Genomic DNA, 18,584 nt, shown 5'->3' on the forward strand with positions numbered 1-18,584 from the left:
CTCTAAAATGTGGAAACTTCTCTAGCCTCTTTCCAGAAACATTCAACATTACTCCCAAACTCAAATTTTTACTTGTTTCCAGTCCATTTCCAAATCCAGCAGAGATCTCTCTCACATAAACCACTAGGGATTTTCCTTGATTTCAGCCACCAGTGGCCAACCACTGGTGCAGCCGCAACTATACAAACCTCTACTATAAGATAACTCTTCTACATAAATTTGTTAGCTTCTAAAGGTACCACAAGGACTCCTCGTTGTTTCTTCTATATTAGGGATTTGCATTAGTGTGACTACATCAGTGATTGATCACCAATGACTAGAATCCCCACAGCAGACATAGCTGGGGGCGGTGAGGGAGATAATCTAAGCATTTCCCCATCCTCATTTAGCCAATTCCTTATGCTCTTTAAGCAGCCCATCCATTGAGTTGCCAGATGATACCATATCTTGAATCAGCAACTAAGTACATTTGTCTAATATGACTTAGTTGTGTGTCCATAAGAAGCACTTCAAACAAATCATCATTTTCAGTTTGCCAAACTTAACACTCTTACAACAGTATGTGTGTATCTCTTTTACCCAATTACAATGAAAGCTTAGTAATGACTAATGTTTCTTCAGTCCATCATGTTAAACTAATCTGAAAAATTAAACTTAAGTTCCTTATAAGCAAAATAAGCATTAAACGTTGTAGCTACTATAAATAAAGTCAATTTCCAATGAAAACATGACTAAATGCTTTTCAAATAAATTGTAAGTGTCCAAATAATAGACATTCTAGTTTCTTAAAAATCTACCAGACTCGTATTAGGATTATATTTTTGAAAAGCCATTATACATGGTAATTCACTTGTGCTAAAAACTTAAAGCACCTGAAAATAATATGCAGTCAGACAATTAATAGTTAATTGAAAACACTGTGTCAGACTATCACAGAGAGAGGAAATAAACTCACACCATAAGAAAATAAGAATGGCTATACTGGGTCAGATCAAAGGTCCATCAAGCCCGGTATCCTGTCTGCCAACAGTGGCCAATGCCAGGTGCCCCACAGGAAATGAACCCAACAAGCAATGATCAAGTGATCTCTCTCCTGCCATCCATCTCCACCCTCTGACAAACAGAGATTAGGGACACCCTTTCTTACCCATCCTGGCTAATATCCATTAACAGACTTAACCTCCATGAATTTATCCAGTTCTTTTAAACACTATTATATTCCTAGCCTTCACAACCTCCTCAAGCAAGGAGTTCCACAAGTCCTTTTATGTGTTTTAAACCTGCTGCCCATTAATTTCATTTGGTGGCCCCTAGTTCTTATATTATGGGAACAAGAAAATAACTTTTCCTTATTTACTTTCTCCACATCACTCATGATTTTCTATACCTCTATCATACCCCCCTTAGTCTCCTCTTTTCCAAGCTGAAAACTCATAGCCTCTTTAATCTCTCCTCATATGGGACCTGTTCCAAACCCCTAATTATTTTAGTTGCCCTTCTCTGAACCTTTTCTAATGCCAGTATATCTTTTTAGAATTGAGGAGACCACATCTGTACACAGTATTCAAGATGTAAGCATACCGTGGATTTATACAAGGGCAATAAGATACTCTCCGTCTTCTTTTCTATCCCCTTTTTAATTATTCCTAACATCCTGTTTGCTTTTTTGACTGCCACTGCACACTGCGTGGACGTCTTCAGAAAACTATCCACAATGACCCCAAGATCTTTTTCCTGATTCACTGTAGCTAAATTAGCCCCCATCAAAGATTCAAAATTCTAGGGCTAGAAGGGACCTCTAGAGGTCATCGAGTCCAGTCCCCTGCACTCTGCAGGACCAAATACTCTCTAGACCATCCCTGATAGACATTTATCTAACCTACTCTTAAATATCTTCACAGATGGAGATTCCACAAGCTCCCTAGGCAGTGTATTCCAGGGTTTAACCACCCTGACAGTTAGGAACTTTGTCTTAATGTCCTACCTAAACCTCTCTTGCTGCAGTTTAAGCCCACTGCTACTTGTTCTATCCTTAGAGGCTAAGATGAACAAGTTTTCTCCCTCTTCCTTATGACACCCTTTTAGATATCTGAAAACAGCGATCATGTCCCCTTTCAGTCTTCTCTTTTCCAAACTAAACAAACCCAATTCTTTCAGCCTTCCTTCATAGGCCATGTTCTCTAGACCTTTAATCATTCTTGTTGCTCTTCTCTGGACTCTCTCCAATTTCTCCACATCTTTCTTGAAATGATATTCTTGAAACACAATAATCCAGTTGAGGCCTAACCAGCGCAGAGTAGAGCGGAAGAATGACTTCTTGTCTCTTGCTCACAACACACTTGTTAATGCATCCCAGAATCACGTTTGCTTTTTTTCATATTATATGTATAGTTGGGGTTATTTCTTCTTTAAATTTATCCATATTAAATTTCATTTGCCATTTTGTTGCCTAATCACTTAGTTTTGTGAGATCTTTTTGAAGTTCTTCAGTGTCTGCTTTGGTCTTAACTATTTTGAGCAGTTTAGCATCTACAAACTCTGCCACCTCACTTTTTACCCCTTTCTCCAGATCATTTATGAATAAGTTGAATAGGATTGGTCCCAGGACTGACCCTTGGTGGACACTACTTGTTACCCCTCTCCATTCTGAGAATTTACCATTTATTCCTACCCTTTGTTCCCTGTCTTTTAAACAGTTCTCAATCCACAAAAGGCTCTTCCCTTTTAATCCCAAGACAACTTAATTTACATAAGAGCCTTTGGTGAGAGACCTTGTCAAAAGCTTTCTGGAAATCTATGTACACTGTGTCCACTGGATCCCCTTATCCATATGTTTGTTGACCCCTTCAAAGAACTCTGATAGATTAGTAAGACACGATTTCCCTTTACAGAAACCATGTTGACTTTTGCCCAACAATTTATGTTCTTCTATGTGTCTGACAATTTTATTCTTTACTATTGTTTCAAATAATTTGCCCGGCACTGATGTTAGACTTACCGATCTGTAACTGCTGGGATCATCTCTGGAGCCTTTTTAAAATATTACCATTACATTAGCTATCTTCCAGTCACTGGGTACAGAAGCCGATTTAAAGGACAGGTTACAAGCCATAATTAATAGTTCTGCCACTTCACATTTGAGTTCTTTCAGAACTCTTGGGTGAATGCCATCTGGTCCCTGTGACTTGTTACTGTTAAGTTTATCAATTAATTCCAAAACCTCCCCCAATGACACCTCAATCTGAGATAGTTCCTCAGATTTGTCACCTAAAAAGAATGGCTCAGGTGTTGAAATCTCCCTCACATACTCAGCCATGAAGACCGAAGCAAAGAATTAATTTAATTTCTCCATAATGGCCTTATGGTCCTTGAGTGCTCCTTTGGCATCTCGATAGTCCAGTATAGGTACAGGTATATCCTATATGAAAACTAACTCCCTATCTCAGTGCATTAGAGATGTAAAATGTAGTTCCAAATTCAATACTAATGCGTTTTGAAACTCCTACTCACTTTCAGTATTTATTATTTTGTAAAAGTACTCTTAGAGATACAAATAAGTCCCATTTTTAAAATATTGCAAATCACAATTGAGAAGGTAACTTATATTACATTTATAGCACTTTTCATCCTGAAAGATCCCAAATCATTCCTTCTCTTGTGCACACATATAAACTAATCACTTGTTCTCCACTGCCATAAAGCCACCTCTAGAGTGGGAGAGCAGAAGTTAAACAGACAACTACTGTGTGTGGACTTAACCAGAATCAGTAACAATTATGTAACTTCTGATAAGAATGAATTTGAAGTATTGGTACAGGTGCAAGAGGAGAGCCAACTCCAGTGAGCTTTGGAATCAAATGAAAACGATTATGCTCAAAACCACATATTCTGAGATATCACCGTCGGACCACACAACGGTTTATTTTTTATTTTATATACAGGCCTTCAGGTGATTAAAAAAATTAATCACGATTAATCATGCTGTTAAACAATAACAGAATAACATTTATGTACATATTTTTGGATGGTTTTCTACATTTTCAAATATATATTTATTTTTATTACAAATATTTGTACTATAAAAACAAAAAATAATATTTTTCAATTCTCCTCATATAAGTACTGTAGTGCTCTCTCTGTCATGAAAGTTAAAGTTATAAATGTAGAATTATGTACAAAAAAATGCATTCAAAAATAAAACAATGTATAACTTTAGAGCCTACAAGTCCACTCAGTCCTACACTTCATAAATCACTTGGAAAAACAAGTTTGGTTATAATTTGCAGGAGACAATGCTGCCTGCTTCTTGTTTATGGTGTCACCTGAAAATGAGAACAGGCGTTCACATGGCACTGTTGTAGCTGGCATTGCAAGATATTTACATGCCAGATGTGCTAAAGATTCATATGTCCCTTCACTCTTCAACCACCATTCCAGAGGACATGCATCCACGCTGATGACTAGTTCTGCTCGATAACGATTCAAATCAGAAAGGAATGACAGATGTTCATTTTCATCATCTGAGTCAGGTGCCACCAGCAGAAAGTTGATTTTCTTTTTTGATGGTTCGGGTTCTGTCGTTTCCTCATCCGAGTGTTGCTCTTGTAAGATTTCTGAAAACATGCTCCACATCTCATCCCTCTCAGATTTTGGATGGCACTAAAGATTCTTAAACCTTGGGTCAAGTGCTATAGCTATTTTTAGAAATCTCACATTGGGACCTTCTTTGCGTTTTGTCAAATTTGCTGTGAAAGTGTTCATAAAACAATCATGTGCTGGGTCATCATTCAAGACTGCTATAACATGAAATATATGGAAGAATGCAGGTAAAATGGAACAGGAGACAAAAAGCTCTCCCCCAAGGAGCTCAGTCACAAATTTCATTAACATATTTTTTTTAACAAGCGTCATCGGCATGGAAGCATATCCTCTGGAATGTGACTGAAGCATGAAGGGGAATACAAATGTTTAGACTATCTGGGACATAAATACCTTGCAACATCGGCTACAAAAATGTCATGTGAATGCCTGCTCTCATTTTCAGGCAACATTGTAATTAAGAAGCAGGAAGCAGTATCTCCCCCTAAATGAAAACAAATTTGTTTATTTTAGCAATTAGCTGAACTAAAAGTAGGACTGAATGGACCTGTAGGCTCTAAAGTTTTACATTATTTTGTTTTGAGTGCAGTTACATAACAAAAATAATCTACATTTGTAAGTTACACTTTCCTGATATAAGTACTGTAGTGCAATCTTTTTATGAACTGACCTGAAACATACTTTTTAAAATCATTTTTAAAGTGCAAATATTTGTAATAAAAAATATGAAGTGAGCACTGTACTTTGTATTCTGTGCTGTAATAGAAATCAATATACTTGACAATGTAGAAAAATATCAAAAATATTTAATAAATTTCAATTGGTATTCTATTGTATAACAGTGTGATTATTTGCAATTAATTTTTTTGAGTTAATCGCATGAGTTAACTGCGATTATATATATAGATTAAGGCTGTTGATTGATTTTATAGATATAGATATACAGAGAGAGAGAGAGAGAGAGAGAGAGAGAGAGAGAGAGAGAGAGAAATAAAAGGTATGGAGAACCAGTTATAAACATAGTAATACACCTCTACCTCTATATAACGCAATCCGTATAACACGAATTCAGATATAACACGGTAAAGCGGTGCTCCAGGCAGGTGAAGCTGCACACACAAGTGGATCAAAGCATGTTTGATATAATACTGTTTCACCTATAACGCGGTAAGATTTTTTGGCTCCCGAAGACAGCGTTATATTGAAGTAGAGGTGTAATACAAAGCTTCACAATTCTTGCAAATACGTTTGCTTACAATCAAACATAATAAAAGATTATGACAGTCCTCACTAACGGGGATGATATTAAAAGCAGGTGGAGAGATTACTGTGGCTACCTGTATGCCTCTGTATATCAGGGTCACTCATAATTCAGGACAACAGAAAAGAGTGGACACAGAGTAGGAGGCATCAATCCTGCAAGAGTATTATATAAATGAAACTGCCTGGCAGAGATAAAGTATCTGCAAAACTGTTAAAATCAATTGGTGAATGTGGTACTGATCTTATTCAGAAAATTTGTAATGATGTATGGGTGAGTAGAAATTGGCCAGAAGACTAGACAAAGGGAATTTTTCTGCCCTTATCAAGGAAGGGATACCTAATAGAGTAGTAACTATCGTATCATCTCCCTCACATTGCACGCAAGCAAAGTTCTGCTCTACGTAATCCAGGATTGCAAAAAACAAAGGATGGAAGTACAACTACCACTACAAGAAACTGGTTTCAGAAAAAGCCAAGATACATGTAACCAAATCACCAATATCCACCACATAATGACTAAAAAAATGCAAGTGGATATCACGATTAACGGACAAGTAGAAGAAATAGACGAATTTAAATATTTGGGATCATATACAGCCAACCAAGGGCTTGGCTACACTCACACTTTACAGCGCTGCAACTGGGGTGTGAAAAAACACCCCTCTGAGCGCTGCAAGATACAGCACTGTAAAGCGTCAGTGTAATCAGGGCAGCAGCGCTGGGAGCGCGGCTCCCAGTGCTGCACGCTACACCCGTAGCGTAATCAGGGCGGCAGCGCTTTGAAATTCCAAATGTAGCCATACCCTAAGGAGGCTGTTTCAAAGAAATCAGAAAACACCTATGGATGGATCATTCAGCTATGGCCTCCCTTAAGAAACTGTGGAAAAACTGTGGCATCTCAAAATATACAAGGAGTGACTGGAAAAAACCTAACTGTTTCCACAGCGATTTCTGTATGTGAATTCTGGAAAGTTAAGGCTTGTGACAAAAAGAAAAGTGAAGCTTTTAAAATATGGTGTTGGTGAAGACTCATGTGCATCTCCTGAATGGAAAAAAGACTAATGCTTATGTTAGAAATAATCAGGGTAGATTAGGTTTAAATAAAATTGATTTAAATGATTTAAATCACTAGTCAGGAAGACTTGATTTAATCATGGATTTCTACATAAAAGTGCATTCTTGTTGGTTGTTATAACCTTAATACATATTCTTCACAATTCAGAGATACATGTAGGTTTCATTTTCAGAAGGTACACACTGTACATTTTCAAGTGATTTAGTTTGAAAACTTTTCAGATTAGTTTTACAGCTATATCACAAAATGAATGATTGTTTACTTATTTCATTTACCAAAGGTAATTGAAGCAGATATATATGAAGTCATTAGGAGGTGAACTATCTCCAATTCAACAGATTAATCATTAATATTTGAAGGATTTTCTTGCCATGCTGTATTAGGAGGAGATCACCAGCAGACAGACATTTAAATTGTTTTACTTAACTAAAACAACAATGTTATATATTCTGGATTTTTTTCTTCAACAGCAAACAGAGAATATTTTAACAAAACAAGCATATGCATTTTTTAATTTAGCTAAACATTCACTTTTTTGAAACGCCTCTTCTTCAGCTGTTAAGGTTTGACCCTGGTACCAAGTATTGAGAATATTTGCAAGAAAATGAGCTGGAAACAGTGCTTGTCCCATTTGGTTTTTTTAATGCTTCTAATTTAACTCTGTCATTGCATATTTCTCTTTCTAAGACCTCACTCAGTTCCTTCCAAATTTCAACAGCATCAGCAATAAAACAGCTATTTCCCTACATTTTGTTCAAGGCTACAGAAACAGGCTTTAGGGTATTCAGCATGTGTTCAACATTTCTCTTAAGCCCAATGTTGAGAACTCTGGCTGTGACAGTGTCATCTATTTCTTCAGGATTTTGTTCACAAACTCTCATCAATTAGGCCAGTTCTTGATATAGTGCTCAAAACAGCGAAGAGTCCTGTGGCACCTTATAGACTAACAGAAGTTTTGGAACATGAGCTTTCGTGAGTGACTATCCACTTCATCGGATGCATGGGTATTCACCCATAAAAGCTCATGCTTCAAAACTTCTGTTAGCCTATAAGGTGTCACAGGACTCTTTGCTGCTTTTACAGATCTAGACTAACACAGCTACCCCTCTCATACTGCTCAAAACAGTCCACTACTGAGTTCCATCGCACATCCTGTGGGAGAGTTAGCTTGGTTCCTCCCATTTTTTTCAGAGCAGCTGCTGCAAAGTGGTTGTTACGGAAGTATTTTGCAATTTCAACAACATTAGCCTTTATTTCTGGAACAATGAAGTCTTTGGTTAGGAGGTGCATCAAATGAACATGGCAACCATATTTTATCAGCTTGGGATTCTCTTCTAAATAATTTCTTCTCATCTTGGATACGTTTGCAGCATTGTCTGTAACCAAGCTGCATACTAGACATTTGAATTTTTGTTCACAGTTTGTTATAGTTTTTACTGCTACTTCTTGTAAGTATTCCACTGTGTGTGCATTTCCTGATGTATCAATTGTTTCTATAAGGAAGACATTCCCGTCTTCTGTTGTCACACAAGCACATACAACGGGAGCACTGTGGACATTGTTCCCCCCATCAAGACTCAGGTTAACAACTTCACCCTCTAGACTTTTTGCACACTGCTCAATTTCTCTTTCATACACTTTATCCAGCAATTTGCCTGCGACATATGCTATGTTGGGTGGACTGCATCCTGGTCTTCATGGCTGAATCATGTTAATGAAGTGGGAGTTCTCAATTATACGGAAAGGAGAGTTTGCTGTATACACAAACAGGGCAATTTTTTCATTAATTAACCCTTTTTGTAATCTGCTGGTTCTGATCACAAACTTATCTATGGTTGTTTCTGGATGATAGAGATTTTTTTTTTTCCCTTTTTGCTACAGGTGATATATTGTGGCTATGTGACATACATGATGTGACTGAAACAGTATCATTGGCAGATAACTTAGAAACTATAAAAAACGATGGTGATCTTGAAGATGGATACGCTGCAGAATCTTGTATGTGGAGTACGGATTCTCCTAAACAAAATAAGTCAATGCAGTTATTTCATCATTATTACCATACTGCTCATTTAGTATTACTCATTCCATTCACTGACACTCAGTACTATTTTAAAGGTGAAATTGTAAAAGGAAGCTCTGTCTATTTCAGCTATTTATTTTTTATCACAACTGCATCTAAAATAATAGTACCATAGAGTAACAACTATATTTTTTGCTCAAACATGAGCATTCAAGAATAGCCCAGAAGGAAGACAGGCAGTCCTTAAGGAAGAAGCATGAAATAAAGTTTACCAACCTGAAGATCCTGCATGTTCAGATATGTTCCTTTCATCATCTTCAACGCAGCTTCCTCCTGAGAAGGAACACTTCTCATCATGTTGTTTCATTCAAGACAGCGGGCTTTGCATTTCTTTGTTGCATCATTTGCATTTTGTACACATGCCTGTCTTATCCACAGGTAGAGGAACTTCATTAAAATATTCCCAAACTAGGTCTCTCTTACGACTTGCTGCCATTATACATTTTCCCTTCTAATGAGAGAGTGGTGTGGTAGATCTCAAATCAATGAAGGTTACACTCAGAAAGCCCTCACGACTTCTGGAATATGCTGCTCAAACAGTTTCACTTTCATTTCTATTCCCTGTCCCTTCCTTCTCACATTTATCTCCAGACTTCTTCTCTTTATCCAGATCTATTCCACCCTCAACAATCTTTTATTCATTGAACTTTTTGAAACTTTGCACTTTTAGAGAGAGGTAAGGGATTGACTCTGTGTACACAAATTTGCAGAGGGACAATAGAGTTGAGGTCTGCTATTTCGCACTTCTATATACTATTTATTTATTTAAAAACATGTTTGCTGTTAACAAACATGTTATCTCTGGAGACATAAATCCACAGTTGAGAACTGCAAAACTAGGTATCTCTGATGGTATCTTCTAGACCAGGGGTCTCAAACTTAAATACCCACAAGGGCCACATGAGGTCTAGTGCATGGCCCAAGGGCCGCATCACTGACACCCCCACCCTCACTGCCCTCGGCCCTACCCCCACTCCACCCTTTCCATGAGGCCCCGCCCCTGCCCTGACTCTTCCCACCCCTTTCCACCCCCTTCCCCAAAGTCCCCACCCAAACGCTGACCCTTCCCTGTCAGCAGGGGGTGCAAGAGGGGTGCAGGTGTGGCAGAGGCTCAGGGCAGGGAGTTGAGGTACAAGAAGTGTACAGAGTGCAGAAGGGGGTTCAGGGCAGGGAGTTGGTGTGTGGGGTGCAAGAGGGGTAAGGAGTGCGGCAGGGGGTCGGGGTGCAACAGGTGGCTCAGGCAGGGAATGCAGGAGGAGTGCAGGGTGCGGCAGGGGGCTCTGGGAAGAGAGTTGGGATGCAGGAGGGGTGTGGGGTGCAAGCTCCGGCCCGGCGCCACTTACCTAGAGCAGCTCCAGGGTGGCAGCGGCACGTAGCGGGGCCAGAGCAGTCTCCTGGCCCGGCGCCACTCCGCTCCAGGAAGCAGCCAGAACCATGGTCCCTGTGGGATTGGGGGTGGGCACAGGGCTCTGCTGCTGCTCCTCCAGGTACCTCCCACGAAGCTCCCATTGGCTGCGGTTCCCTGTTCCGGGCCAATGGGAGCTGCAGGGGGAGGGGGTACCTTGAAGCAAGGCAACAGAGGAGCCCTCTACCTTCTCCCACCTCCCCTCCGGCCCAAAGGGACGTGCTGCCAGCCACTTAAGGGAGTGGTGTGGGGCTCACGGAGCCACGAGGAGCAATTCTGCGGGCCGAATCACTGTAGTTTGCCCACCCCTGGCCTGGAGGTAGGCAGAGGGGAAGGGTGAGCTTGGCGGGCCACACAGAAGAGCCCAGCGGGCCAGGTGTTTGAGACCCCTGTTCTAGATTGAGCCCCATTGGGAAGACAGAAACATTAACCCAAATAATCTATACAGAAGCTCCTCCGATCCCATAAAATTGGGTTCCTAATCCATGAACTACTGGAACTCATTTACAAAACTTTTCTTAAGCATTAAATGAATATATTGTCTCATACTACAGAATTAGAATTTATAATCCCTATTCCATGATGAGATATCTTTGAGCTATAATGTATCTTATTTAAAGATAATTTTAATTAAGTTTTTCCTCAGAAAGTATTTTATTAAAAACATCAGATTTAAATTTTTAAAATTCCATTTTTTTAAGTCATTGATTTTTATCCACCCTGAAAATAATATTGGAAAGAAGCAGACCCTGAGGTCAGAGATCAACAGACACAAACTGATGTACCTTGGGCACATTAGGTCTAGAGATGGAAATAATCTTGAAAAAGTTATGGAAGGAATGGTGGAGGATCATCATAGTAAGGGATGACCAGATGACCAGCAAGGAGATGGTTGTATGGCTTGTAGTAGACCACTGGAAGGTCACCGTCTGCGTGCTTGAAGTTGGCAAGGGACTGTGAAGGCTTCTGAAAATTCTACTATGATCTCAATGATATTCAGACATGAATACACAGCTGTACTTAGTACACAACACCACGCAATAATAAAGAGGGAATTTTGGCCAATGGCACCAGGCTTACTTTATCCTCACAAGCACAGCTATGAGATGGTTAATATCTACCCAAAGCAGATGGGTCAAGTTTGGTTTTATTCTGAAAAGCAATTCTAAAGGAATCATTATTGTCAAGTTTAGGGAGCAACTGACAGAGAGAAATGCAAAGAAATTATTTTGGGGAAATTCTATGGCATGTGTTATATAAGAGGTCAGGCCAGATTATCGCAATGGTTCCATCAGGTCTTGGAATCTATGAGGAATGGCACACACCATGTGTATATGTTGATTTCATCATACACAGGCCATGCCCATAGATACAGGCCCAGCAGGTATGCAGGCAAGAGTTGAAGCCCTCTGCAGCTGGAACGGAGACCTCAGCAGACAAAACCAACACCATCTGTCCCATTCACCTTCCCTCCCAAAAGAACATATTGGATTCAAAGCCCCATAAGTCAGAGCAGAAGGAGAAGGGTGAGGCTGCTGCCCCAATCCAACCCTCTTACAGCTCTCCTGGGTTGAAGACAACTCTTAGTCACACGGAGCCACCCATCACATCCATCTGTCCAAGAGGAGTTCTGCCACAGCCCAAAGAAGCTACTGCCTCCTCCATTCACACCAAGCTGCTCCCGCCTGGTCTGAAAGCTCAGCTGTCCCAGGTATATGTTTCTGAACTTTCACTGTTTATAAGACTCAGTCAGGGAGGGGAAAAGACAGAACAAATTACATGGAAACAGTGATTGTGGGAAGGGAACAAAAGGTAAGCAGCCAAAAGAGACAGTGACCTAGTGAGGGGCACACAAACTCAGAAAACTTTCAGGGTTTATAGTTCATCATCATAATTCTCAATTATGGCATGATGTGCAAGAGACTCAGGTGTTCCATATTTTGGGCATCTGCCATACACTTTGTGCTTGTTTGTGTCCATAAACTGACAGGTTTGAAGGCAGACAGGTATTTCATAGTCAAGTTAATTCCTTTGTTTCTGATGCATCATATAATAAAAGGTTCTGCAAACTGGATTAGGCCTTCAATGACACCTGTGTCAATCCACTGAACATTAAAGGACAAATTTTTTGCTCGTGTAAATTGGTGCAGCTCATTTGACTTCAACAGACTTGTATCAATTTAAACTAGCAGAGAATTTTGCTCAAATTCAATCTCCAATGTCACTGAAGCCATCATTTGGCCCACAGAACCTTTACTGTTGGTGGTGATGATGTATGTCAAGAAAAGAACTCATCTTGACTCCCAAATCCCAAATTGAGTTCACGGGGCTGGCAGTTAGATTTTTGTTAAGTTTATAAACTGAATACATTTGATAGTAAATCTGTAAGGCAAACACAAAAAGGTAGTATGAGGTTTCCACAATACCTGCTCAAAGTATAACTAATATTTTAAAGTTCCTGTACAGGATACATGCACAATAAATGTAATGGCATTCAACTTATCTATTCGGTTTCTCCAACAGCAAAGATCTAGGTCAAACCCATCAGAATTCACACCTTCCAGAGAGTATTTCAAACCTGATACATACATCATTAAGCCCCTCCCCTCCAGGGATGAAGAACTGTTTTTCAATGACTTATTTTAATGCAGGGGTTCTCAAACTGGGGGGTTGGGACCCCTCAGGGGATCACAAGGCTATTATATGGGGGGTTGCGAGCTGTCAGCCTCCACTCCAAACCCTGCTTTGCCTCCAGCAAATGGTGTTAAATATATAAAAACATGCTTTTAATTTCTAAGAGGAGATCACACTCAGAGGCTTGCTATATGAAAGGGGTCACCAAGACAAAAGTTTGAGAACCACTGTTTTAATGGGGAACCACAAAGGACAACAACAATCTGCACAGATAGCCAAAAACAACTGAAGTGGTTAAAACAAATACCCTTAAATTTCAACTTCAACATAACCAATTCTACAAAGAATTCAGCTTCTTGATAGATGGTTCATCAAGCAGAAAGTGAATTAATCAAAATAACATGTCTCCAGCTACCAGCTGGTCCACTGACAACACAAAAAAACAGTGATAATTAAAATGTTCTCAAGAATGGAAAGAATGTTACATATGATGTAATCTATATTAAAAGTATACAGGACCCACCAACACACTAATAAATTTTCACTACATACATGTTGTGGCATCTCAGTATTAGTTCAAGAATAGCAGTACATCTTCTGTACAAATATAAATATGAAGACAACAAAATCTCAAAATTAGGACCAGAGTTTTAAAAATATGGCCTTGAGGTTTTTCCATTTAACACATTTACAGCTAATGTTTTCACTCTTGCATTCAACATTATGATTTCCACGTTATCAAATATTTCAAAAGAAAAAATAGTAAACAAAAAAATAAATCTGGCAACCAGGAACACATACACTGTAAAATTTTAGACAAAATACTAATACTTGTATATGCCCCCTAAATCCCAAAACTTTGGGCTGGTTCATCCCTGGTCCAATGTGCCATTCTAGCAATTGGGGATTGCCAGAACACAATGAGCCCTTTTTCCATGCTTTAAACACCCATCCCACAGAGGGACCTGAGAGGGGATGCACCAGAAAACCATATATGACAGCTCTACAACACCTGAGAATTTCATTCACACCAGGAAAATCCCCAAACAGCCTGTTTCACTGTCATTTCAGCTACTTTGCACCACATAGACACAGAAACCAAATGAGTAGAGGGGCAAAGAGCTCAACTAAAATTCCTAAAAATACCTCTACCCTTAGTCTACATTGTGTAAATATATACATATATTATATAGTACAGAGAGGGTCTATTTTCACAAAGATCAGATTAACTGGCAAGTAGTGAAGGTTACATACTCTACTTTTATATTTCAAAAAATGACTTATGCTTTGGGTATGATGGTAACAGACACAACATGACTGAACACGAGGTTTATCACAGATTAGTTAGTGCATTACTGGTTATGCCCTGTTTATATTTCCTCTAGTACAGATCCTAAAAAGCAGCAAGAAGTGACAAAAACATGTCCCAAAAGCAGCACTAATTCTTAAACGCTGTCTTTCAGTACAAGACTGAGCAACAAAATGGCCGATGAAATTCAATGTTGATAAATGCAAAGTAATGCACACTGGAAAACATAAACCCGACTATACACATAAAATAATGGGCTCTAAATTAGCTGTTACCAACAAAGAAGATTTTGGAGTCATTGTGGATAATTCTCTGAAAACATCCACTCCATGTGCAGGGGCAGTCAAAAAAGCAAACAGAATGTTGGGAATAATTAAGAAAGTGATAGATATTAAGACAGAAAATATTATATTGCCTCTATATAAATCAGGGCTTTGGAGCTGTGCTTCTGCTCCGCTCCAGCTCCAGGCAAAAACCTGCAGCTACACTGCTCCAGAGCTGTGCCGCGCTCCAGCTCTGGGCTCTGCTCCAAAGCCCTGCAAAAATGAAATAGATCAATTCATGGAGGATAGGCCCACCCATGGCTAGTAACCAGGACAGTCATGGAATTGTATAACTAGCCTCTGTTTGCCAGAAGCTGGGATTGGGTGACAGGGGATGGATCACTTGACAGTTCCTTGTTGTGTTCATTTCCTCTGGGACAGGTGGCACTGGCCACTGTCGGAAGATAGGATACTGGGCTAAATGGAGCTTTGGTCTGACCCGTATGACCATTTGTAAGCCTAAGCAGTTGGTCTATACAATTGTGAGTTCATCTGGGGCTGTGGAACAGTGGAAGAACAAATATTCCCTACCAGTCCAAAGAATAGCAATAGCATCAGTCTCAAAACCATGCATGGAGAGAAAGGAATGGCCAGTCCTACCCTTCTCCAAATAAAGGGCATGCCAAAATCCCAAGTGTGTGAACTACTGAAATGTAGAAGGTCATAAAACTTGGATTTTTTCTCCTAATCCACACAGTGGCTGCCACTGTGGTTCCAAGAGAGATAGGGCCCTCTGCTTCTATTGAGGAGGGACACAGGATTAGTTCCTGTATGTGGAATAAGTTTAATTATTTCAAATAAATGCTTGGTTATCCTTTTCTGAAGTTTTCTCTATTAGGTCATAGGATCACGCTATTTTACAGTATTCCAGCAAATCAGACTAAGCTTGACATTAAAAAAGTGTAAAATATACTTTATGCAGCAGTTGTGCTGGATGACGGGAAAACTAATTAAACAGAAAAGTCATTCAAACAGTAACTACCCCGAACTCACAAACCTACAAGAGATTCTCTCTCTCTGACATCCCAACCCTGCGAACAAAATACTTCAATAAAAGAACAAGAAAAGAAAAAAATCTTAGAAATGAAAAGAAAAGAGTATTCTGCTTTAGAAGAAACAGGTTTTCTGTCAGTTGACTGTAATTCCCTAGCACACTGTGCAGAGATGTTTCATAAAAATTATTTTTCAAGTTCTGATTCGTGTCCCCCTTGCTGTTGAGCTTTTATTTTTTTTAAATGTTCTGTGTTATAAACAGATATACTAACTAAAAAAAACAAACCCTGAAATTAAACAAATTAGTTTCAACCTAGATTTTCAGAGATACATCTTGGTGAATACAATGAACTGAACTGATACATAGTAGCTTTAGGAAAAACAATATAGTAAATTATATTCTTTACCATAACTAGAGCAAGTAGATTTTTGAAGAGTGTACCCTCCCACGCAGTTTTTAATTCTCCCATCTATATTTGTAACCTTACTGCAGTGATTTCAAAATGTGTCCTGAAGACTATCGGAATTAGATTTTGACTGTTTCTCATCCTTCTACTATTCTTTACATAATTTCCTCTAGTTCTTACTACAGTATCAATTAGCAGTCTAAATTAATTCAGTTACCTTCTAGAAAATCAAGGGAAACAGTCAAAACATAAGAGTACATCTCTACCCCGATATAACGCGGTCCTCAGGAGACAAAAAATCTCACCGCGTTATAGGTGAGACTGCGTTATATCAAACTTGCTTTGGGCCCCCCCCCTCCCATTCCTTGTTCCCAGACCGCCCCCTCCAGAGACCCCTGTCCCTAATCACCCCCAGGACCTCGCCCTCTATTCCCTGTCCCCTGACTGCTCCGACCCCTATCCACTGACCTCCAGCGGGAAGCGGAGCGACGTGGCCCCAGCCCGCTCCGCTTTCCTTTCCCCGGCCCCAACCATGTTGCTGGCGGGGGGGGCGGTTGGGGAAAGGTCCCGCACTCACCTGCAGTGGGAAGTGGAGTGCCGCAGCTGGGAGCTGGCGGAGTGAAGCGGGCTGGGGCCGGGGCCGGGGCCGGGCTACTCTGCTTCCTACCACTGGTGAGTGCAGGGAGGTTGGGGAGAGGACTCCCTCCATACTCACCTGCGGCGCTCCGTTTCCCGCTGCGGCTGCGAGCTGGCGGAGTGGAGCAGGATGGAGCTAGGCTGTTCTGCTTCCGCCACTGCCGGTGAGTGCGAGGGGGATCCCCTCCCCCGAGTGACACAGCTGGGGCCATGGCAAGGGAAGTGGAGCGGGCTGCTCCCGGCCACCTACTAATCCCCCGGGCCACTCTGGGACTACAGGCCCCCCAAAATTGTCCCCCCAACTCTTGCCTCCTAGACCAGGGGAGGGGGTGAGCCCCTGACCACCCCCAAAACCCTCTGCCCCTTATACAACCCCTCGGCCCAGGCCCGGCCCGGCACCCTTAACACGGTGCTCAGAGCAGCGTGTCAGAGCTTTACCGCATTGTATGCATACCTGTGTTATATCTGGGTAGAGGTATATATTGCCAGTACAAACAGAATTAAACAATCTGTGACTGAATATGTTGCTTACAATAACACTATAAATTCCATTAATAAAAATCTCTCTCATTTTTTGGCTACAGATGAAATATTTAGGAAAAGTAACCTTTTACATCATACATTAAACTGTTTAAAGTATAAATTACTCAATTTTCAGAATATCTTTCCTTAAGAGAGTTTTATGCGCAAAATCTGTCTCAGTTAATATTAATAGAACCATTTGGTAGTGGGTCATGAAGACAGTGGGAAGGCCCAAACGTGCAATCTAAGAAATGTCCACAGCAAACGCAGCAGCTACCAAGACCCAAAATATGGAAGAAACATGCCTTAAACTTGAAAAGAGTCAGGAGACTTGCAGTTTCTAAGCCAGACTGAAATATGCTTTAAACCAGCAAAGCAATGCTTGCAAACTCAAACAAATACATTCTTTCATCTACAAAACAGATTTATGTCTGAGGTAAAACAGGATAGTCTGCCTGACAACAGAGCATGCAAAGCTTTGAAAGCACACCTCTCCAGGTAACACTGCATCCATATAGCCTGTTTCATCCAAGAATTTACGGACATGGGTCAGAAAATGGCTTAATTTTAAAACCTAAGTTTACTTGCACTCAGAGTTCTTCCAATGTTTGTAATTTTTGTCAGGGTTTTTTGTCTATGCGAGGATAAAACTTGACATAAAAAGTATTCAATTGCCATTTCCTGGAAATTGTCTCTCTACAACTCAACCAACCCAAATGTTTTGAGGAATAGGGCAAGAGTTTGCACCCACAGATCTGGGCTCTACCTTTCTGAAGCGTTGATACAACACCTACTTTCTATATATTGTCACCATCCTCGGAATCTGAAAATGTTCCCAACTTTGGAGTACTAAGTATATAGCCTAGTTTGAGTTCCCGGCTACTAATACTGGCCTCTCCTTACATCTGCAAGGAATAAATCCCAAACCTCTAAGCTGGCATCTACAAGAGAACATTTTACTGACCTGCAGACCAACAAAGCCATGCATACTTAGGGTATATTTCACTGTAGTGAAATTAACAAAATCCTTGGTGGTAAGATCAACAATTATTTATGACATCTTATGAAAAAGGAGAAGGTACTTCCCCTAGAAGAGCTTACAATACCACACAAAATAAATATATACAACAGTTCAAAGGCAAGCACATAAATCTGATATGGAGCTCAACATAAGGTTTCACTTCAATAGGTTTTGAGAAGTAGAGAGAAAACTGCAGCACAGGAAGGGCCAGCCTGACCCAGCATGAAAAGCAGCACAAATATATTTGAAGTTGTATGCACTTACATAAAGGTTGAATTTGGCCCAAAAAGAGAAGGGTGGGAAAAGGATATGAA

At 40.2% G+C, this 18,584-nt stretch overlaps 1 protein-coding gene across 25 annotated transcripts in view; it reads right to left on the bottom strand.

Annotated features, from left to right (window-relative positions):
* Positions 1 to 18,584, bottom strand: part of DLG1 (discs large MAGUK scaffold protein 1) — a 395,120-nt gene that overhangs the window by 284,570 nt on the left and 91,966 nt on the right. Inside the window, exon 1 of one of the 25 annotated variants that reach the window (XM_030574825.1) lies at positions 9,237 to 9,332. The exons of the other annotated variants lie outside the window; for them this stretch is intronic. Coding sequence (XP_030430685.1) covers positions 9,237 to 9,317 — 81 coding nt within the window. The 5' untranslated portion in view covers positions 9,318 to 9,332. Of the gene's footprint in view, positions 1 to 9,236; positions 9,333 to 18,584 lie in introns of those variants that run through there. 25 annotated transcript variants of the gene reach the window in all.

The sequence above is a fragment of the Gopherus evgoodei genome, chromosome 9, assembly GCF_007399415.2.
Source record: "Gopherus evgoodei ecotype Sinaloan lineage chromosome 9, rGopEvg1_v1.p, whole genome shotgun sequence".
Lineage (NCBI taxonomy): Eukaryota > Metazoa > Chordata > Testudines > Testudinidae > Gopherus > Gopherus evgoodei.